Source organism: Coregonus lavaretus (assembly GCF_964263955.1).
Source record: "Coregonus lavaretus genome assembly, chromosome: 40".
Lineage (NCBI taxonomy): Eukaryota > Metazoa > Chordata > Actinopteri > Salmoniformes > Salmonidae > Coregonus > Coregonus lavaretus.
The window spans coordinates 9,075,548-9,099,207 of NC_140027.1; the positions used below are offsets into that span (position 1 = coordinate 9,075,548).

At 42.9% G+C, this 23,660-nt stretch overlaps 1 protein-coding gene across 1 annotated transcript in view; it reads left to right on the forward strand.

Moving 5' to 3' along the window:
* LOC311113725 (nidogen-1-like) overlaps positions 1–22,792 on the forward strand; it is a gene marked incomplete at its 5' end in the record, with an annotated part of 59,443 nt that extends 36,651 nt beyond the window's left edge. Inside the window, 12 exons of the mRNA XM_084157032.1 lie at positions 2,631–2,768; positions 3,505–3,633; positions 4,006–4,149; positions 5,363–5,491; positions 8,079–8,315; positions 8,739–8,911; positions 11,459–11,585; positions 13,330–13,501; positions 13,784–13,941; positions 14,273–14,396; positions 17,003–17,115; positions 20,325–22,792. Coding sequence (XP_084013158.1) covers positions 2,631–2,768; positions 3,505–3,633; positions 4,006–4,149; positions 5,363–5,491; positions 8,079–8,315; positions 8,739–8,911; positions 11,459–11,585; positions 13,330–13,501; positions 13,784–13,941; positions 14,273–14,396; positions 17,003–17,115; positions 20,325–20,443 — 1,763 coding nt within the window. The 3' untranslated portion in view covers positions 20,444–22,792. The remainder of the gene's footprint in view (positions 1–2,630; positions 2,769–3,504; positions 3,634–4,005; positions 4,150–5,362; positions 5,492–8,078; positions 8,316–8,738; positions 8,912–11,458; positions 11,586–13,329; positions 13,502–13,783; positions 13,942–14,272; positions 14,397–17,002; positions 17,116–20,324) is intronic.
* Positions 22,793–23,660: the final 868 nt, after the last annotated feature.

Below are 23,660 nucleotides of genomic sequence, written 5' to 3' on the forward strand. Positions count from 1 at the left end.
AGCAATTGTAAGCAAAACCTCAGAGTAAGGACTTACTGGTCTGGTCAGCTTACTGATGTTAGTCAGTAGAGCCAAGTTTTATTGAAGTGTATGAAAGTGTATTCTTATTTTGTGACTGGTGGATGCTGCTGTGTGTGAGTGTGGTGCGGGGAATGACAATGGAAATGCAAAACAAGTTTATGAGAACCAGACGAAACTCCATAAGAGACTCGGACGAAACTCCATATCAAGGGGACTTTATTCATTTTATGTCCAAAGGCCACACACTATACCTTAGCTAGCCCTTTATGGGCGGATAGACTGTAACACGGCAAATGTTTGGTTTAGTTCATTTCTATGCACTAGACCGGGCGATGGACATATGTGAAGCCCATCTGATGATAATGATGACTGTTCAATTTATTGAACGGAGTGGAGGGATGGATCTCTAAAAAGTCCACGTATGTAGCTAAAGGGAAGGATTAAAAGGAAACTCAACACGGTTGCTGAGGTGAAGGATTAAATTGAAGCCTTAGCGGGTTGGAAACTCCATCTGTAGCTCATTGCTATGATCAGGGGGTGAAAGACTTCGTAGAAGCCCCAATCTGATGATGACTGTTCAATTTATTGAACGGAGTGGAGGGATGGATCTCTAAAAAGTCCACATATGTAGCTAAAGTGAAGGATTACATTTACACTTTAGCTGGAGGAAACTCAATACGGTTGCTGAGATGAAGGATTAAATTGAAGCGAGGAGGAAACTCCATCCGTAGCTCATTTATGAGCTGAATGGCATGGTTGCTAGGGTGAAAACTGTGGTTGAAGCCTTAACTGGAAGAATTGTAGCATTTCCATTGTCGTTTTCGTTGCACTTGCATCTATGAATCACATTATTATTATGAAGCGTATTGACGTCAAACGGGAAAACCAAGGACACTGGTGGTTCCTAATGTTGTGAGATTCTTGCTGATGTTTACAGAACAGCTGGTTCTAAGAGATTAGGATCAGGACCTGCAATTGCAACAGTAAGCAACTGTAACGAAATGGATAACTGCAGTGTAGCCTTTGTTATGAGCACATGTTACATGGATTCCTAAGGCATAAGAATATGAAAGTGTGTGTATTCTTATTTTAAATGTATGTAGTTCTGTACCTGTCTATGAACGTTATGTATTATGTCATGTTATGTAGTTATGTCCTTCAGCTGTAATTGTCTATTAATGTTATATATTATTATACCATGTTTTGTGTGGACCTCAGGAAGAGTAGCTGCAGCTTTGGCTGTAGCTAATGGGGATCCTACTAAAATTCTAAATATACTAAATCTCCATGCCTCATTATATGACTATGAAGCCTTCCAAAATACTTGGGCAATCATTTAGAATCAACTCAAATTATTCCACAAACATTGATAGCAACAGTATTATCTCTGAAACATGCAAACAACAGTGTTAATCATACATGGGCAAACTATGGCCCGCGGGGCAGGAAGAGGGAAGGTGCTGGGCCGAATTCGACCTGCGGGCCGTAGTTTGTCCATGTATACATTTCCCCAACAGATTCTTCTGTCTCTACTCATAAGTGTGTCTTCTTTAGACATCTGGGTGATGTTGTTACCGCTCATTTGTTGTCTCAATGGACCATCGTATTACATACATTTCTCTTCAAGAGCGTTTGAATTCCTGACTATACACAGTATGGAATGCGAGCCAAATGAATAGTCATTATCTATAGTGTAACATTATCCGTAGGTAAACCAAAAACCAAGTATTTCCTCAGCTGGCCCTTCAAAGACACCCAAACCCTTGACAGGGTAAAAGATAGCGGCTAAGGTAAACAAGGGGCCGTGCTTCAGTTCACACAAGGTAATTTACTGCAGGTTGGAGGTGTAAGAAGAAGGGGGAGAGTGGGGGAGGGCAAGAGGAAGGCACCGGGAGAGGGGTAAAGGTACATAGGGGATGGCCGGGGGTGGCGGTCAGGGGGCCGGGGGTAGGTTATGCAAGCAAACTTGACTCAGCTGGAGTTTATTGGCAAAAGTGGAACATCTGTGCCGAGTTTCCTGTGAGGATGCAATGGGGTCTGGAGGAGCAGGGACTTCAAACATCCCCCCTCCCCTAATAAGCAGCTGTCTGATAAGCGGTCGGCACATCCCCTCTAACAGCCAGGAGAGGTGTCTTACATGCCTGTGTCTACAAAACAGAGACATTATGTGTGTGTTGGTGTGTGTGATGTCACAACATATTGTCCAGCTATTCAACAGCCATTTTCAACAATAACTAACGTGAGGGTTACTAGGAATCTATTCATTTCAGGTTGTAGTACTATATACTGTGGTTTTTCAGACTTTTCAGACTGAAGTATCCAAAGACACTTAAGTAACACCAAAGTAGAACTCCCCTGATCCCTTGATTTACAAAATTCATAATCTGAAAACAGCCTCACAAAAGCCTTACTGAAGGACTACATGTAACCTATAAGTGAATTGCTGTTTGTCTAACCAATTGGTCCCTACCATATTTACTGCAACTATTTCACTTAAATTCTAGCTATAACATCAGAACTAACCCTGAACTAGTCATTGATGGCATCACCCACTAACACGGATCCCACTGCTGCCTCTCAAGAGAATGGACGTTTGCTTTGATTGACAGGTGGCCCACCAGAGCAGAACCCATGTTTCACCGGCAGACACGGCTGCGACACCAATGCCGCCTGCAGACCCGGAGAAGGCATCCAGTTCACCTGCGAGTGTTCCACTGGTTTCACTGGGGACGGACGTCAATGCTATGGTAGGGGCCCTGCACACTATACATACCATCTTAAACCTACAGCAGCTGATGCACAATGGACATGGGGAAAAGTCTATTGAAGTTTGGGTTATACTTTATTTTACGTATTTACCTGGTAATTCATTAAAGGATGCATGGTAATAACTTTATTACATTATTATCTAATAAACTTAGACAGTGATCTTGGGTCTGTTGAGCATTTTCCCCCACTAAGGATTGGGGGAAGGTTAGGATTGGGCGAGCTGATCCTAGATCTGTACGTTTGATGTGAAAACAGCTCATGACCTTTCATGACTGATCTTCCTAAAATAGGTAATATTAGTAAGATGGCATCTTCATAGTAGTGGTCATGATATTACATTTGACTTATTTTGCATTTTCTAAGAACTCAAAGACGCTTTACATTACTAAAGGGCAAGACCGCACAAAGAGATGAACAACCATTGCAGGACTGAGACAGACTGTAGCATAGGAAAACAAGCAATGTCATCAGAAATGTCTCATCACTAATAATTCCTATTATTAATATACTGTAATGTACAGTATATTGCTACATAAACTACAAATGACACAAATAATCACATTAAATAATGTATTACAAATATGCAATGAAATAATGTAATTATTATTATGGCTGTTGATATGACTTGCAGTAAACATGAATCTGGTGCAACAGAATTGCCATCAGGGGACAAATAAAGTTGTTTGAATTTAATTGAATGTGCTCATTTTGTAGACATTGACGAGTGCAGAGAGACGCCCGAGATCTGTGGTTCTCACGCCATATGCAACAACCAACCGGGAACATTCCGCTGCGAGTGTGTGGATGGTTTCCAGTTTGCCAGCGATGGCAAGACCTGTGTCGGTATGTAGTGCTGAAAAAGTGTGTTTGCAGCTGTGTTGTTTTTTGTTTGGATGGCCCCCAATATAACTCTGTTGCAGTTCACACAACATTAATACACACTTAAATACACTAACCGTTTACAGATTTTTTCATAGCATTTATAGATTCATCTTAAGCTCCAATTTAAGAGAGTTTCTATGCCATATCAGTCTATTAATCTGTTGTTTTCATTTGTCTATCAAACAGTCTACTGAGAAAAACCGTCTACTGAGAACTTTCTCACATTTGCTACTAATTTTTATGGTTTTAGTTTCATCAAACAAAGGATTCAGGGGATTTCTATCTCCACCAAGTCTAAAATCTGCCTCCCCCTTTCCCCCCTATCCCTTGTAGAAGTGGACCGTCCCATAGACCACTGCCAGAGGGGCACCAATATCTGCGACATCCCAGAGCGGGCACGTTGTAGCTACACGGGGGCGTCCGCCTATATCTGCTCCTGTCTGCCCGGCTTTGTGGGTGATGGTCATACTTGCCAGGGTAGGGTGACACTTTAACAGTTCTGTGTGTGTGTGTGTGTGTGTGTGTGTGTGAGTGTGTGTGTGTGGTGGCGGCAGACACCAGCGGAGAGAAAACCATTAATAACTTATTCGACTGAATGGTGTTGATGTCCTGTTTTCAGAGGTTGAAGGACTTTTTTTTATCTAAAAGAAGTCGATAAGCCTCTTTACTAATACAATTATTCCATATCCATCCATTCCATATCCGTTGACTTAAATGATCTGAACTCACTCATGGCAACAATATACATTTGTCGTCAGGTGATATGTCTAGACTTGCCTTTGCAGCCCTTGTTTAGTTACTAGGCCATATTAGAATAACTTTACTGTCCAACATGCAAAATAAAGTTGTCTTTTGCTTTTCTCGGAACCCCCCCAGACACCACAGAAACACACCCTTCAGCTTAAAAAAAACATACCATGTCTTCTCTCTAAACTCGCCACTGGGTCTCTCTATGTTGAACCCTCTGAGTCCTCCTCGTTGTAATGCACCCACATCGAGGCCCCTGCGAGAGGAAATATGTCCACCTGGACAGGAAATGCAAACACAACCCGGCCCTACAGCTGGGGAGCTCGTTGGTCATGCGTTTTATTCATCCATCCCTGTATTTCTTATTTTCCCTCGTCCAATGCGACTTGGCCGGCCACCAAACGAAAGCCGTATGAATTTCCATGTAGGATTTGTATAACTCCTTTTTCATTTGGTGTCCTTAGAGATAGACTTTAGAGGTTGGGGTAGTGAGCTGGGGTAGTGAGCTGGGGTAGAGAGCTGGGTGTGTTACATACAAGTTGCATCCAAAAGAATGGTCTCCCTATCCCTATCGAATGCTAAGCTTCAACATGTGTACACAGTACTTTAGTTATGCAGCTACTATGTTTTATTGACTGTACTTTTCTAAAGAATTATGTTTCTTTCCCCATCTAACATCATCACATAACACAGGATGTGACATGTCATGAATGTATGTTTCACATTTAGATACTTTATATAGGCATACAGTCTAGTGCACTACCAATACTAATAACAACTGTGTGTTTTTTGTATATCTCCATAGCAGGATTTAATATTCACATTCCTATTGACTGTGTATATTTCAGCTATATATTGAAACATTTTGATACATTGCTTTCATTTGAACTTAGCATCTGTGTCCCTATTGTTTCTTATTGACTGTTGTTTCTCACACACACAGATATTGACGAGTGCGAGCAAGGTCGCTGTCACCGGGACGCCGTCTGTTATAACTCTCAGGGCTCCTTCACCTGTCAGTGCCACCCTGGTTTCCATGGCGATGGCTTCCAGTGTGCCCCTGGCCCCCCGGGTATGTAACCCCTGTGCTTTTTGGTGTAAATAAATCACCTTTCCAAACCGCAAGTTGTGTGAGAGGAGTTCATCTCGGGGTCATGTTCATTTGGAACCAAACAGAAGTTTGATCCCTGGTCAAGTCATAACAATGACTCAAGAAATGGGGGAATCTGCAGTTCAAACAATAACAAAGTGGGCACCCGGCCAGTGTTTTGGTAAATAGCTCAGGGATGGGGCTGGAGAAATGTAACCATTCTCAAATGTATAGATGGAGCTATGGATGCAAGAACTGACCATCCATGACATCAAAATGATAGTTTTAACCATGTTTTAAAGCTATACATTGTTTGTTTACAATTACAATGTTTACAAACATTGGAGTAAAATAAGCTTATATTTTGGGTTCTGATGGGGTATGGCAGTTGAAATAAGTTCATGAGACATTAATAAGTTGTGTTGTACAGATTGGCCCTTTAAGGAAATGGACAGGGGGCTGGCTCACGCTGCAGAAACAGGATATAGGCTCCTACCCTATGGGCCATTCTGTCTCAGACAAGGCTACTGATAATAATAAGTTAAACAGCAGCCAGAGGCAGTGTAGTCCAAAATGTGCAAGGGAAGGCAAGAGAAATGCATTCAGAAGGAACCTCTAAATTATACGGCTATGTCCGGAAGTATGTAAATACTGTACATTGCATGGGGATAGTTAGAGCTCTCATCAGGCATCTTCTTCCACTCAAAATGTAAGGATTTGCGTAGTTATACTTGTTCTGTCTTAGTGCCCCCAGCTGGAACATGTGAAGCGCCTAACAGTTTAGTTTGGTTTAGAGAGAGAGGGAGGGGGAGGCGGGGCAGTGAGACAGATTTGTCATCAAAGGAAAGCATAATATACCAGAGACTAACTGTTTATATTGAACGTCCACACAAGCCATAGTGGACTAAACAGTATATACAGTGCATTTTACTAATGGAGGTCTGTTCGCTAAGTTAAACAAGTCTATCAGTGTTGCGTCATCACCTGGCACTGATAGAAAGTTATTTAATCATGGTAGAACATGGACTGAGGCGAAGGCCTGAACAGTGTGTACTTCCATAAGCCTGATATAAGACTCCATGAGACTGCGTGCTAAAATATGGAACTGTTAGTGGGAGGGAGGATGGATGAAGGGTGTGTGTGTGTGTGTGTGTGCTTCGGGGTTCTGAAACTCACTCTGAACTGAGTGTCTGTTGGTTTCTGGTGTGCCTTGACCAAATGTCTCCCTCTTCCCCCTTGAAAGACATTTGAAGGTTGACATTTGACACTGTGCATCCTTCCTGCGCGGGGATGGGTATAACAACACACATATGTTACGTAGGGAGGATAAAGGAATGGAAACGGAGGTTGGTGTTGACACAACATATGATCCCCGTCGAGAAAGATCAACATAGCTGCTTATTCTCCATGCAATTAGGGCCAAAGGCCTGGAACATGTCACATGGATGTGCTGGAACAGAGCCAATGCTCCTACACTCCCGAATACAGACTCCTGGGCTGCATCCCTAATGGCCTAAATAGTGCACTACTTTGGGGCAGGGCCCATAGTCCGAGTTAGTTGAACATAAAGGTAAAGGTACCCTGGAGTTACAACCAGGAATTGAAACATTTAATAAACAACAACAACTGAAGTATTAGGAAGAAGGAGGACTTTCCCCTATTGACTTAACAACCAATCCATTTTCTCTTTGATTCAACTCTACTAGTTCCCCTTCACCACTGTATATTTGGGAATATAGGATATGTGTATTCAAGTGTTCCATACTATACATTATTATTCTATAGGCTTCAGGTTTCATGTCATGTACTGGAGCCTTGGGTGTTTGTGAGTTGGCATCTTTCTCAGCCGTTACCTCTTTGTTCAAGTCCAATCCAGGTGTCTACTGCATGTATGTTCTCCACCACGTAATTATAGCTCCTTCTCCTCTGCCTCCACAGTTTTGTCATATTTTGTACAAGCTGTCTGAAAAGGGGCATCATTTTGTCCTCCTTTGTCTGAACTTGTACTTGTAGTAGACACTGTAGTGTCTGGACCCTTTGAGAGTTGACCTGGTTGTCTTTCTCGCGTTTCGACGGATGATGACTGTCTGATAAAAACTGCTTTGATCTTTGCCTCCTCAGAGACAACGGTTCCCAATGTTGACTGGTTGTCTTTTTTTGGTGGCTTTTGTTGATTGTTGCGGCCAGACATTGTGCATAGCACAGATTGTATGTTTTGCGGCAGTTTGAGATTGTTATGACTAGTCTGTGGTTAACCAGACTGATACCCTGGGGATAAGTCTTTCAGTGAGACACTATATTCCAGATGTCACCGTGTCCCCTATGTCAAGATTTACGTGACTGCAAAAATGAAATACTCTACATTGAATCATATGCTCATCTGCTCTCTCCTTAATCCATGTTTTCCATATTAGTAGTGGACAAGTAACTTTAGTTTTGAACTGCCATGTGCCATGTCGTACAGTAAGGCAATTATATTTAAACCAAAGCTAAACAGCACTTTAAAAAGAAAGAGCAATTTCTTAGAAACCTTTCTTAATTTCCTCTATTACTTTTATTACTATTCCAGAGCGTGAGAAGACGCAGTGTGAGCGAGACAGAGAAAGCATCCAGGTCTCCTCCAACACAGGCTCATTTTCCTTCTTCCGCCCTCGCCCCACCGTCAGTCAGTACGTTCCTACCTGCGACCAGCATGGTGCCTACGAGCCCACCCAGTGCCACGGTAGCATTGGGCAGTGCTGGTGTGTGGACGGCAATGGTCAGGAGATCCCCAACACTAGAATTGGCCCCGGCCAAAGACCTTTGTGTGAGTGACTGCCTCAAAAGATGGAGGGCCGATTGGTCATCCTTGGCTTGTACCTTAATATTCATATTCAACATATTCATGCATTCATAGCACTCATGTCTATTCCATTACATTCAACATTTGCACCTGCATGCTAAATAAAAATACTGTAGGAACCCACTGGGCACAAACTGGTTGAATCAACATTGTTTCCATGTCATTTCAACACCAAAATTATATGTGTTTAAATCAACGTGAAAAAAGTAATCAAAGTAAAGTAACTTTTAACCTAAATTCAATGGCATGGTTGAAAGTTTTGTTGATTTCACATTTAATTCAGGTTAGTTGAAAACTCAATCATAGGTAAATCAAAACTAGACGCTGATAGGATGTCTGTGCCCAGTGGGAAATGACATTGTAACTTCAGTTGTCCTCCCTTGACAGGTATTGACCAGGGAGTGATTCCTCCCCCGATCGGACCCACCACCAGGCCGGATGTCTCTCCTGTGGCCCCAGGAACCCACTTGCTGTTTGCCCAGAGCGGGAAGATCGAGTACATCCCCCTGGACGGATACAGCATGAACAAAGGGGAGGCCAAAGCCCTGCTGCACCTGCCTGTGAGGCTCCACATTGACGCACCTCAACTCACCTCACATTCTCAGTCAGACAGTCAGTCAGTCAGTTAATCAGTCAAGCACTGCACATCACTCATTACAAGCACTGTGGGAAGTTACTTACAGTGCGGAAAAAAAGTATTTAGTCAGCCACCAATTGTGCAAGTTCTCCCACTTAAAAAGATGAGAGAGGCCTGTAATTTTCCTCATAGGTACACGTCAACTATGACAGACAAATTGAGGAAAAAAAATCCAGAAAATCCCATTGTAGGATTTTTAATGAATTTATTTGCAAATTATGGTGGAAAATAAGTATTTGGTCACCTACAAACAAGCAAGATTTCTGGCTCTCACAGACCTGTAACTTCTTCTTTCAGAGGCTCCTCTGTCCTCCACCCGTTACCTGTATTAATGTCACCTGTTTGAACTTGTTATCAGTATAAAATACACCTGTCCACAACCTCAAACAGTCACACTCCAAACTTCACAATGGCCAAGACCAAAGAGCTGTCAAAGGACACCAAAAACAAAATTGTAGACCTGCACCAGGCTGGGAAGACTGAATCTGCAATAGGTAAGCAGCTTGGTTTGAAGAAATCAACTGTGGGAGCAATTATTAGGAAATGGAAGACATACAAGACCACTGATAATCTCCCTCGATCTGGGGCTCCACGCAAGATCTCACCCCGTGGGGTCAAAATGATCACAAGAACGGTGAGCAAAAATCCCAGAACCACACGGGGGGACCTAGTGAATGACCTGCAGAGAGCTGGGAACCAAAGTAACAAAGCCAACCATCAGTAACACACTATGCCGCCAGGGACTCAAATCCTGCAGTGCGAGACGTGTCCCCCTGCTTAAGCCAGTACATGTCCAGGCCCGTCTGAAGTGCATTTGGATGATCCAGAAGAGGATTGGGAGAATGTCATATGGTCAGATGAAACCAAAATAGAACTTTTTGGTAAAAACTCAACTCGTCATGTTTGGAGGACAAAGAATGCTGAGTTGCATCCAAAGAACACCATACCTACTGTGAAGCATGGGGTTGGAAACATCATGCTTTGGGGCTGTTTTTCTGCAAAGGGACCAGGACGACTGATCCGTGTAAAGGAAAGAATGAATGGGGCCATGTATCGTGAGATTTTGAGTGAAACCCTCCTTCCATCAGCAAGGGCATTGAAGATGAAACGTGGCTGGGTCTTTCAGCATGACAATGATCCCAAACACACCGCCCGGGCAACGAAAGAGTGGCTTCGTAAGAAGCATTTCAAGGTCCTGGAGTGGCCTAGCCAGTCTCCAGATCTCAACCCCATAGAAAATCTTTGGAGGGAGTTGAAAGTCTGTGTTGCCCAGCGACAGCCCCAAAACATCACTGCTCTAGAGGAGATCTGCATGGAGGAATGGGCCAAAATAGCAGCAACAGTGTGTGAAAACCTTGTGAAGACTTACAGAAAACGTTTGACCTGTGTCATTGCCAACAAAGGGTATATAACAAAGTATTGAGAAACTTTTGTTATTGACCAAATACTTATTTTCCACCATCATATGCCAATAAATTCATTAAAAATCCTACAACGAGATTTTCTGGATTTTTTTTTCTCATTTTGTCTGTCATAGTTGACGTGTACCTATGATGAAAATTACAGGCCTCTCTCATCTTTTTAAGTGGGAGAACTTGCACAATTGGTGGCTGACTAAATACTTTTTTTCCCCACTGTATTGACTCACAAACTTTAACTCACTCACTCTCTTCTCGAGTTAGTGATTCACTCAGTCAGTAACTCACTCCTCTGTAAGCGCCGGCCTACCACGCTTTGTCAAGATGGCCGCTCACCAGATGGCCAGAGCTGTCTTCTCAGACCCCCAGTCTTAGGTTGAATGAAAAGAGGGGGATTTGATAATCTCTTCCTCGCATGTCAGATGTTTCCTTTGGCCGGACTGAGAGTGCGTTGATGGGTGTTGTGGGTCCACGCACCCACTCTCTGGAATTTCCCAAATGCCACTTGAACAATCTCCTGATTGTGTGAGTTGACCATCCATACTCGTCCCCAGGCTTTTCCTCTTTCTTCTCACTAGCGTGGAATGGGTCTGGCAGAACATGTAACTGGACATACAGAGGGATTCTTCCCAATAAAAGCTTCAACTGTTTGGCTAGCCGCATTCTGCCATTTTGTAATGTAATGTAACATTGTGTACGTCTTATGTAAATTGTTGAAATCCATCTGTGAAATGAATGGGGTGAGATATTAACATTAACACTATTAAAGTAGTATAACATTAATGCAATGTTCTCTTGCTTTGAACAGGGGCTCTATTGAGTGTGTGTGACATCCTATATTCTGACGCTCGCATGGTTTCCAATTAGCAGTTAAGAAGGGAAAGCACAAGGACTTTTTTTTTTGTGCCAGGCCAGCTACACACGCTACTATGGTGCAATGCATCAGATGATTGGTCTATTGAATGTTTCAATGTGTTTGTATCTGTCCCGATCTAAATAAACCATTAATCAATAAATCAATAAAACCGTCTGTCTCTATGTGTTGCTCCCAGGACAGAGTGGCGATTGCTGTGGCCTACGACTGTGTGGAGAAGATGGTGTACTGGACGGACATCACAGGGCCCTCCATCAGCAAGGCCAGCCTGGAGGGAGGAGACATAATTTCTCTCGTCACAACAGGTGCACAGTACACAGGTCTCAGGTCAGCCTGTAGGAAGGAGACACCATCTTTTGACATGTGTGAAACAAGACGGACTGCCATTCATTGTCTTGGTAGTCTTTCAATGTACACTATATATAGAAAAGTATGTGGACACCCCTTCAAATTAGTGGATTTGGCTATTTCAGCCTCACCCGTTGCATACAATCGGGCACACAGCCATGCAATCTCCATAGACAAACATTGTCAGTAGAATGGCTTTACTGAAGAGCTCAGTGACTTTCAACATGGCACCGTCATACATTTACATTATTTAGCAGACGCTCTTATCCAGAGCGACTTACAGTTAGTGCATACATTATTCTTTTTTATTTTCATACTGGCCCCCCGTGGGAATCGAACCCACAACCCTGGCGTTGCAAACGCCATGCTCTACCAACTGAGCTACCTCACTGCCTGCCATTCCCTCCCCTACCCTGGACAAATTGTGCGCTGCCCCATTGGTCTCCCGGTTGCGGCCGGCTACTGCAGAGCCTGGATTCGAACCAGGATCTCTAGTCGCACAGCTAGCACTGCGATGCAGTGCCTTAGACCACTGCGCCACTCGGGAGACACTTTTCCAACAAGTACGTTTCTGCCCTGCTAGAGCTGCCCCGGTCAGCTCTAGTAGCAACAAAGGCTCAGCCGTGAAGTGGTAGGCCACACAAGCTCACAGAACGAGACCGCCGAGTGCTGAAGCACGTAGCACGTAATACTCACTACCGAGTTCCAAACTGCCTCTGGAAGCAACGTCAGCACAATAACTGTTAGTCGGGAACTTCATGAAATGGGTTTCCATGGCCAAGCAGCCAGCCGCACACAAGCCTAAGATCACCATGCGCAATGCCAAGCGTCGGCTGGAGTTGTGTAAAGCTCGCCACCATTGGACTCTGGAGCAGTGGAAACACGTTCTCTGGAGTGATGAATCACACTTCACCATCTGGCAGTCCGACGGACGAATACCTTCCCGAATGCATAGTGCCAACTGTAAAGTTTGGTGGAGGAGGACTAATGGTCTGGGGCTGTTTTTCATGGTTCGGGCTAGGCCCCTTAGTTCCAGTGAAGGGAAATCTTAAAGCTACAGCATTCAATAACATTGTAGACGATTCTGTGCTTCCAACTTTGTGGCAACAGTTTGGGGAAGGCCCTTTCCTGTTTCAGCATGACAATGCCCCCATGCACAAAGCAAGGTCCATACAAATTATTTGTTGAGATCGGTGTGGAAGAACTTGACTGGCCTGCACAGAGCCCTGACCTCAACTCCATCGAACCCCTTTGGGATGAATTGGAACGCCGACTGCGAGCCAGGCCTAATCACCCAACATCAGTGCTCGACCTCACTAATGCTCTTGTGGCTGAATGGCAAGTCCTCTCAGCAATGTTCCAAAATCTACTGGAAAGCCTTCCCAGAAGAGTGGAGGCTGTTATAACAGCAAAGGGGGGACCAACACCATATTAATGCCCATGATTTTGGAATGAGATGTCCACATACTTTTGGTAATGTAGTGTATAACCCCAAGGGATGGAAATAAAGCTGGCTTGCTGCTTGCTGGCTGGCTAGTGACATTTTGTCTTCTTAAATATCCCACAGATTTAGGACCCGGGCTTGTAGGAATTGCGGTCTACTAGCCCGGCTGGCCAGAGCCATCCCTGATGACCCCCATAGAAAATCAGTCGTTTCTGTCTCAACTAGGCGTAATGATGTCCTCCTTCTCTCTTCCTTAGACCTGGAGAGCCCAGAGGGTTTGGCTATCGACCACCTGGCCCGGCTAATGTTCTGGACGGATTCCATGAAGGACAGGATTGAGGTGGCCAAACTGGACGGAAGCCAGCGCCGTGTCCTCTTCGACACCGACCTGGTAAACCCCCGGCCCATTGTCGCTGACCCCTCCTATGGGTACGTGTCTTTGGACAATGTCTGACTTTGATTCCTTTGTTGCAAATTTGTGATTAAATAAGCAGTTAGTTCTTTGTGCTGAATATATATTGTTCTTAACCGCTAAGGCCTGGAACGATTTCGCTAGTGAATCTGGCAGGTTAGCCTTTTCATGGTTTAGATAGCATAACGTAGGTTTGACAACAGAAATCCCCAGTGCTGTGTTCATTTTAAAGCTGTTGGTTTAAAAATATGGTTCTAAGCATCATGACAAGAACATGTTTTCTCTGGCTTGTTGTCCAGACGACTCTACTGGGCAGACTGGAACAGAGACGGGCCCAAGATCGAGATGTCCAACATGGACGGAACCGACAGGACAGTCTTGGTTAAGGACGACCTGGGGTTGCCCAACGGCCTTACATACGACCCTGAGAGCCAGCAGCTGTGCTGGGCCGATGCTGGTAAGAGGCTACGCTAAACATGCTAACACTATCGATGCTAGTAAGAAGTTATAAAACATGCTAACACTATCTGTAAAAGCTATGCTAAACGTGCTTACACTATTGATGTTGTTAAGAAGCTATGCTAAACATGCTAACCCTATCGATGCCGGTAAAGACGCTACACTAAACATGCTAACACTATTGATATCGTTAGCTAAACATGCTATGTAGCAATCCATGGGAAAATCCCACTGTACTGAGGCAGTTCAGATGACTCAGTTAGTTGGAGCATGGTGCTAGCAGCAGGGATGTTGGTTTGACTCCTGCATGTTTTTTTAAACCTTTACAGGTACTCGTAAGGTACAGTGTATGGACCCCAACGGTAGGAACCGTAGGACTATTGTGGAGGGGATTCAGTATCCTTTCGCCATCGTATCCCATGGGAGGAACCTTTACTACACTGACTGGAGAAGGTATGATCACCTGGGCCCGGTTTCCCAAAAGCATCTTAAGGCTAAGTTCATCGTTTGAACCTTTGTAGGAGCATCGTTAAATCTCCGAGCTGTTTCCTAAAACTATTGTTACTAAAGTTGCACTTGAAAATGCTTGTTATTTACAGACTGCCTCAGACCACTCGTAGAACAGCTAAGTGCGTCGTTAGATGCTTTTTTGCCCTTCCGTAGATTCTCCTACTATACACAGAAAATCTCTGCTATACATAGAATCAAGATGTTTAGGCCTATCTGTCTCTCTGTGACTGACGATAGCAGAACGAAGTTGACTACAAATACAAAGTCGCCAATGTATTTGCAATTGTTACAAACAAGCCAAGGATAACAATATGCTTCAAATAAAAACAGAGATGACTGCATCAAAATAGAAATACAGTAGGCCTAGAACTATAGGCTACATACAGTGGGGAAAAAAAGTATTTAGTCAGCCACCAATTGTGCAAGTTCTCCCACTTAAAAAGATGAGAGAGGCCTGTAATTTTCCTCATGGGTACACGTCAACTATGACAGACAAAATGAGGAAAATAAAATCCAGTTTATTTGCAAATTATGGTGGAAAATAAGTATTTGGTCAATAACAAAAGTTTCTCAATACTTTGTTATATACCCTTTGTTGGCAATGACACAGGTCAAACGTTTTCTGTAAGTCTTCACAAGGTTTTCACACACTGTTGCTGGTATTTTGGCCCATTCCTCCATGCAGATCTCCTCTAGAGCAGTGATGTTTTGGGGCTGTCGCTGGGCAACACAGACTTTCAACTCCCTCCAAAGATTTTCTATGGGGTTGAGATCTGGAGACTGGCTAGGCCACTCCAGGACCTTGAAATGCTTCTTACGAAGCCACTCCTTTGTTGCCCGGGCGGTGTGTTTGGGATCATTGTCATGCTGAAAGACCCAGACACGTTTCATCTTCAATGCCCTTGCTGATGGAAGGAGGTTTTCACTCAAAATCTCACGATACATGGCCCCATTCATTCTTTCCTTTACACGGATCAGTCGTCCTGGTCCCTTTGCAGAAAAACAGCCCCAAAGCATGATGTTTCCACCCCCATGCTTCACAGTAGGTATGGTGTTCTTTGGATGCAACTCAGCATTCTTTGTCCTCCAAACACGACGAGTTGAGTTTTTACCAAAAAGTTATATTTTGGTTTCATCTGACCATATGACATTCTCCCAATCCTCTTCTGGATCATCCAAATGCACTCTAGCAAACTTCAGACAGGCCTGGACATGTACTGGCTTAAGCAGGGGGACACGTCTGGCACTGCAGGATTTGAGTCCCTGGCGGCGTAGTGTGTTACTGATGGTAGGCTTTGTTACTTTGGTCCCAGCTCTCTGCAGGTCATTCACTAGGTCCCCCCGTGTGGTTCTGGGATTTTTGCTCACAGTTCTTGTGATCATTTTGACCCCACGGGGTGAGATCTTGCGTGGAGCCCCAGATCGAGGGAGATTATCAGTGGTCTTGTATGTCTTCCATTTCCTAATAATTGCTCCCACAGTTGATTTCTTCAAACCAAGCTGCTTACCTATTGCAGATTCAGTCTTCCCAGCCTGGTGAAGGTCTACAATTTTGTTTCTGGTGTCCTTTGACAGCTCTTTGGCCTTGGCCATAGTGGAGTTTGGAGTGTGACTGTTTGAGGTTGTGGACAGGTGTCTTTTATACTGACAACAAGTTCAAACAGGTGCCATTAATACAGGTAACAAGTGGAGGACAGAGTAGCCTCTTAAAGAAGAAGTTACAGGTCTGTGAGAGCCAGAAATCTTGCTTGTTTGTAGGTGACCAAATACTTATTTTCCACCATCATTTGCAAATAAATTCATAAAAAATCCTACAATGTGATTTTCTGGATTTTTTTTCCTCAATTTGTCTGTCATAGTTGACGTGTACCTATGATGAAAATTACAGGCCTCTCTTATCTTTTTAAGTGGGAGAACTTGCACAATTGGTGGCTGACTAAATACTTTTTCCCCCCACTGTATCCCTATATATTTAAATCACATTAAAATACATTCCATGATCAATTATTTGAGTTCTAATTAGCTAATTGTCGGCTACTGTCTGTAATTTGTGCCTGAATATATTTCATGATGTGTAACAATAAGCATTTCACTGCACCTTTCATACCTGCTGTAAGCTGTGTACGTGACTAATACAATTTGATTTGATTAATTAATTCATTCCTTCATTCATACACACCTTTTTCATGAGCATGCATACATTTCCCATTACATAAAATGCTCAGGTTTGAATACACCAGGTCAGTATATTACCCCCTTTTCAATAGATTCATGAAAATAAATCAATAACCTTGGCAATGAATGATAGAAAGGATTATTTTCATGTAGAATTAATTTTTTCATGGTAGTCAATAGAGTAAGAGCCTTCATAAGAATGGTAGAAGCCATTTGAAACTGTACTATTTATTTAAAAACGTGAGTGTCTCATAAATGTCTAAGTTTGTTTAATGCCAATGTTTATTTGACGTGGCTCAAACGTTGGTGTGTGGTCCCGGGGGGCCCAGCGAATGTTTAGAGAATGTTCTGATAATGTTGTTTGCTGTTGCCAGGGAAGCGGTGGTAGCCGTGGACCGCACAACGGACAGAGAGACGGACGAGTTTCTGCCACAGAAGCGTTCGCGAGTGTATGGCATTGCCACGACCCCAACTCAATGCCCACAAGGTAAGCCTCCTCACACTTCCTAGCTCTCTCAATAGCCTTGGTTTGTATCCCAAATGGCACCCTATAGGCTCTGGTCAAAATAAGTACACTATAAAGGGAATAGGGTGCCATTTGGGACATTATCTAGGTCAGTGGTCACCAACCTTTTCTGAGTTAAGATCACTTTCGTAGTCAAAATGGAAGCCGAGATCTGCCGCTCAGATAAAAAAAAAAAAAACATGACTTAAATGTTTTTACATTTAACCTAATAAAAACAGTTCTGTAGGAATTAGGTTTGTGCAGTAGGCCTAATACATTATCACAGCATATTGGCTATATGCCATGCCAGGCCTGCCAATATTGTTCTTCTCTGACCATTTTATATTTCAAAACACAAGCTTTGATAACAAAATAGATCAGTTGGTGTAGCACTTGCGAGGCACAGCTGAGCATAAATTGAAATAATTTGCTTTTTTATTTTACTGGACTGATGGTAGGTACCTGCATCTGATGGTCATAGTGCTTTCAATACAACTGCGAACTCGGAAAAAACGAGGTCAAATTATGACGTCAGTGAACATCAGGTCGGAAAGTTGGAGCTCTAGAATGATGCCGAGTTGGATGACGGATCAAAACAAATTTTCCCCAGTCGGATCTAGTTTTTTTCAGAGATCCCAGTTGTCTTGAAAGCACTGAAGTCGGAAGTCTGAGATTTCCGAGTTCCCAGTTGTTTTGAACACAGCATTAGTCTCGAGCGGAGGGAGCGGAGGGAGGGAGAGAGCAGTAGAGGGTCTGCCTCTCACGGTCCCTGCTCTCTCTTTTCTTTCCTCCGGTGAGGCTGACCAGAGAGAGGGGACACAGTCTTCCAGCTGATGGCGAAACTCGAGTCACCTCAGGCACATCTGCCTCAGGCACAAATTAATGTTGTTCCCATGACAAGAGAAAGTGAAATATTCTTCGATATTAAAATAGACACGACGAGCTGCTAATAATAATAAAAACGCAGGGCTATCGATACACTTGGCTACTCATTCATTGCAGCTGCAAAGCGAGTGGAAGTAGAGAGAAACGCGTTTTATGTTTTGTAATAGTGTTGAATAAAACCAGTGTTGACAGTGCTGAATAAAACTTTGACATGAACTCACTCATAAAAACAGCAGCGATTTTCTGTATTCTTTGACAGTTTCAGACATGGTTTTAAAAGTTATGAAATCTCTTGTAGGCTAGTATCAACCTTTGCTGTGGCCGGGGTTATGGAAGCTGTAGGTAGGCACGGTGAATTGAGCTATCCAATTGGCCAACGCAGTAGCACACTCAATTTAGCCAAAGATCTCCTGGTCTGCCGGGTAGGCGGAGTTGATCTTTTCAGACAAATTAAATGGTTCAAAATGGGAACACTTTGCATCCCGGTGCGCAGGGCTTCTAAATCAAGTGCACTTACCGCCAACAGCCAACACAAAACAAAGGGACCGCAATCCTTTATGCATTTATCTTCGGTTTTTCTACAGAAATGTTTGGTGATCGACTAAGAATGCCTTGGTGACCACTGGTCTAGGTCTATACAATAAACACATACTTATGTGATCTGAATTTATGTCCAATTCTATTCCTGTATTGACAGGGAATTGATCCCAACTCTAATGGTTGTGGTTCTAGACTAGTTATATAGCACTGAAGCAGAATCAGTGAAATTGGATACATAGCTTTAAATACACAGCTGTACATGGGTACAGCTGAGAGTCTCATAATCGTAATGCAGAGATTCACTTTACTCAGCAACCTCCGATTTTCCCACCCCCCCTTCCTACATATATATCCTCACATTGTCTGGATGCAATTACTCGGGTCTGGTGGAATGTGCACCGCCTGCCATATTCGTACATCTGAGCTCCCGCTGGATTTATCTGGTCTGGTCCAATCCACCATGGGGGGCTGTTCTTATTTTGTGTACAGTATGAGTAGTACAGTAAGTACTTATAGTATAGATAGTCGGCTGTGTGCAGTTGATCGCCTGTTGAGTGTCGACGAACGGTGGCCATTCAACATGCAGAATTGTCGGGAAACTAACAGAAAATGACAGCCGATGTTGTGTGAGCAAAGGCTTTAGGACGGCCAACCGTTGGCCAACTGCTTTTAACCATTCATCAAGACAGTCTGTTTTCAGCTAAATTGTTAATTAATGGTACCCAAACTATATGCACTGACTATCTAGCACTGACTCTACGCACACTCGCTGTACTACATATACACACCATATACACACTCACACACACTACACTGTCACTCCCACACAAATCCCTCACACATTCAAACACTACATATGCACACATAAAAAAATGTATAAAAAAATAACAGACAACACAAACACTTTTACACTCATCATTTGCTTCTGCTACTGTTCTTTATTTGACTCTTATTATTATCTATCCGGATGCCTAGACACTTTACCCTGCCTTCATGTACATAATTACCTAAAATACCTTGTACCTCTGCACATTGATCTGGCACTGGTACTCCCTGTATATAGCTCCATTCTTGTGTATTTTATTTAATTCCTCGTGTAAGTTTCTATTTCATATTTGATTATAATTTTTTTAACTCTCCATCGTTGGGAAAGGTTTGTAAGCAAACATTTCACTGTAAAGTCTACACCAGTTGTATTCGGCTCATGTGATAAATACAATTTGATTTGATTGAATAGAGCCCTCAGTCTGGTTTACATTACTGCAGAACCAAGACCGCAGATCCAATTCTAGATACATGAACAGCGTAAATCTGTCCTGACTGTCTTTTTCAAAGTACTCTGGGAGCCTGAATCCCTCCCAAAGCATACAGTGAATGTTTTTTGGGTGTGTAAATGTCCCATGTTATCAATTAAACACTTTTTTTAGTGTAAGAGTATGTAGCTGTGTATTACATTTTACATTTTAGTCATTTAGCAGACGCTCTTATCCAGAGCGACTTACAGTTATTGAGTGCATACATTTTTCATACTGGCCCCCCGTGAGAATCGAACCCACAACCCTGGCGTTGCAAGCGCCATGCTCTACCAACTGAGCTACAGGAGGGCCTGTATGTTATAGCACTGTGAATATCCCTACTACTGCTTTTGGTGGGGTTTGCTCTTATTCAGACCATATGTAGTGTGCATTTGATTTCAAAGTACCGTTGTGCCAAATGACTAGAAACTGCTGTAAATGATGTTAATGTTATCCAAATGTCTCCCGCAGCGTATAACTACTGCTCGAACAACGGAGGCTGTTCACACCTTTGTCTACCTCGCCGCGGTGGCTTCACGTGCCGGTGTCCAGACGTGGTGGACGGAAGCTGTGTGGAGAGGAACTTGTGAGGACGGAAGAAAGAACAGTAGATTCTCCTGCTAACTGCACAAAGAGGTTGTGACACGTGTGCCTTCCAACTTCCTCTTTAAAGGAAGAATGATAAGCTGCATCCGGCTGGGAGTTACTCTGTGGCCAAATCCATTCAGATTGCTAGGCCTCTACTGCTCAGTTCCCCTCTGGCAGATCTGAGAGGATTGGGTAGTTTGTAAGGATATGATAGTGATCTCTACTGTAGTTCTCTGGTTGGTTAGGTGGAGTTGTTATCCTATTGCTTACACTTATCTAGTCCTTTGACCTTGTTACTGTTACGGTGTGTATTTGAAACCTACCAAATTATTTTGCCATTATTTTCTGATACGTTTGATAAAAAGTAACATTAGATTTTTTGTATTGTAAATAAATACCTGAAATATAGACGTATTATCTGAAGTACACGTTTCCAGTGGTGCTCTTGATGACCAGTTATAGCTGATTATTACTGTGAAGGTGTACAGGTTGTTGGGCATAACGCCAGGTTGTTGGTGTTTGGCTGCCACAAGCCCATCTGGAGAGAAGTTGGCCCAGCGCCTTTTGATGACCTCATTCTCCCCATAAGAGGGTTGACAGCCCACCATAGGAGTTTTACATAAGGTTAATGCATGTACTGTGTGTGCAGCTGTGCGGTGACAGAGAAAAAACAAGAACATTTACATTCTGTACAGCTGTCCTATTAAACTTTTTTTTTACAAGTTTGGTGTACATTGTGTATTTTTTCTTGTTAGTACAGTAACATGTTAGTTATCAGGAAGCTATTTTTCTTTTTTTAAAGCATACAGTAACTATAATACCAGTTAGAGGTTGTGAAATCACACGTAATTTGTATATGCGTTAGACTAGCGTTCTGTCTATCAAAGGGCTATACCATCAATCCAGCTCCTTAATTCTGAGTGCCAAGCAGAGGCATCGGTCCCATTTTGTACAGTGCCTTGCAAAAGTATTCATCCCCCTTAGTGTTTTTCCTATTTTGTTGCATTACAACCTGTAATTTAAATGGATTTGTATTTGTATTTCATGTAATGGACATACACAAAATAGTCCAAATTGGTGAAGTGAAATGAAAAAAATTACTTGTTTCAAAAAATTTAAAAGAATAAATAACGGAAAAGTGGTGCGTGCATTTGTATTCACCCCCTTTGCTATGAAGCCCCTAAATAAGATCTGGTGCAACCAATTACCTTCAGAAGTCACATAATAAGTTAAATAAAGTCCACCTGTCTGCAATCTAAGTGTCACATGATCTGTCACATGATCTCAGTAGATATACACCTGTTCTGAAAGGCCCCAGAGTCTGCAACACAACTAAGCAAGGGGCACCACCAGGGGCGGTGTGTTCATTAGGGCGATATGGGCGACGCACTGCCAAACGGGAAAAGCAAGGGATTTTTTTTCTAATCAATTATATCACGGCAACAGTAGTTATCAGTGTTCTAATCTAGACGTCTGATCTGCCACTAAATGTCCAATCAGGCTAAATTCGTGCTTCAAATGGCCCCGCCCGTTTTGGGGCGATTTCAGTCAGGTTGAAAATCGCCCAGAAGTCTCTCATAGCCTCTCATGTAAAATCTTTTTTTTTCAAATATCAGAGCTTTCAATACAATCTCTATGGGTTTCTGAGGGCTTGCACTTACGCGCTTTCGTCATACGTAACATAACCATGAACGTAACTAAGAAAAGAGCGGGTAGCAGCGTCAATCAATTCACGTACTACTATCAAAGATGGCTAGCGTTCAGTGCAACTCGATTGTCTCTTTGAAAGAAGTTCACATCAAAGACCATTCAAAACGAGCTACTGGAGTGTATGCTAGCGGTCATGAGGGAACATATTGTGGAGGAGGTGAAGTCGGCGAACTTCGTAGCTATTCAAGCTGACGAGACCACAGACGTTTCTACACAGACACAGCTGGTGCTGAGGTACAACCACAAAGTGCAGGAGCGCTTTTTTGAGTTCCTTCCCATCTCGGAATCAACCTCAGTCTCAATCGCCAGTGTGCTTTTGGAGAGACTGAACGGTCTTTTTGCCGACAACGAGAAAGTCAAACTCATTGCGCAAGCTTACGATGGAGCCAGTGTGATGAGGCGAGAGAAGGCTGGTGTGCAGCAAAAGGTACGTGAGCATTTCAAGAATGCCCATTACGTGCATTGCTATGTGCATCAGTTGAATTTTATCATGCAGCAAGCTACTTCTCGCATCAAAAAAGTAACTAGTAAACTAGTCCTCAGCATGGCTGATTTCAATGAGAAAGTCATTGACCGCTTTGCTGCATTGAAAGAGAGAAGAGAACAGTTTCAGTACAAGTAATGTAGCCTCTCTCTCTCTTTGTCCCTCCCTGTCTGTCTCTTTAACACACACACGCCCAAATCAGTTCACAGTTGATGTTGTTTAAAATAGTTATTTTTCATTAAAAAAAAAGTAAAACTTTTTTTTTTACAAATCTATACAATTGGCCAGAATATGGTTGTTCATATTTACAAATCTATACAATTGGCCAGAATATGGTTGTTCATTTTTACAAAGCCATACAGATAGCTGTGTTTACCTTTTCTAGAAATTATTTTCAAATTCTGTTTTCAGGCAAAATGTCTATCACTGTTCATTTTCACAAATCTATACAAGAGGGCAGAATATGGAAGTCTATAAAAATTTCCTATTACCAATAACTTGCATCAATGTTTTCAGTAGCCTCTATCAAAAGCTCCTGCTTGCTTGTTGTGAATTATGCTCAGGTGCACATATTTCCAATTCAACCATGAGGCCTTTTTGAAGCAAGTAATGTGTATATCAGTATTGACTTATATGCTGCCCCTGTCTTCATGTTGTTGCTGGACATATCTTTTTTTAAATGTGTGTAGGTCACCTAAATCATCAGAAAAATTGCCCCCCCTGAGAATTTTTTCAGGAGCCGCCACTGGGCACCACCAAGCAAGCGGCACCATGAAGACCAAGGAGCTCTCCAAACAGGTCAGGGACAAAGTTGTGGAGAAGTACAGATCAGGGTTGGGTTATAAAAAAAAATCAGAAACTTTGAACATCGCACGGAGCACCATTAAATCCATTATTAAAAAATTGAAAGAATATGGCACCATAACAAACCTGCCAAGAGAGGACCGCTGACCAAAACTCACGGACAAGGCATTAATCAGAGAGTCAACGAAGACACCAAAGATAACCCTGAAGGAGCTGCAAAG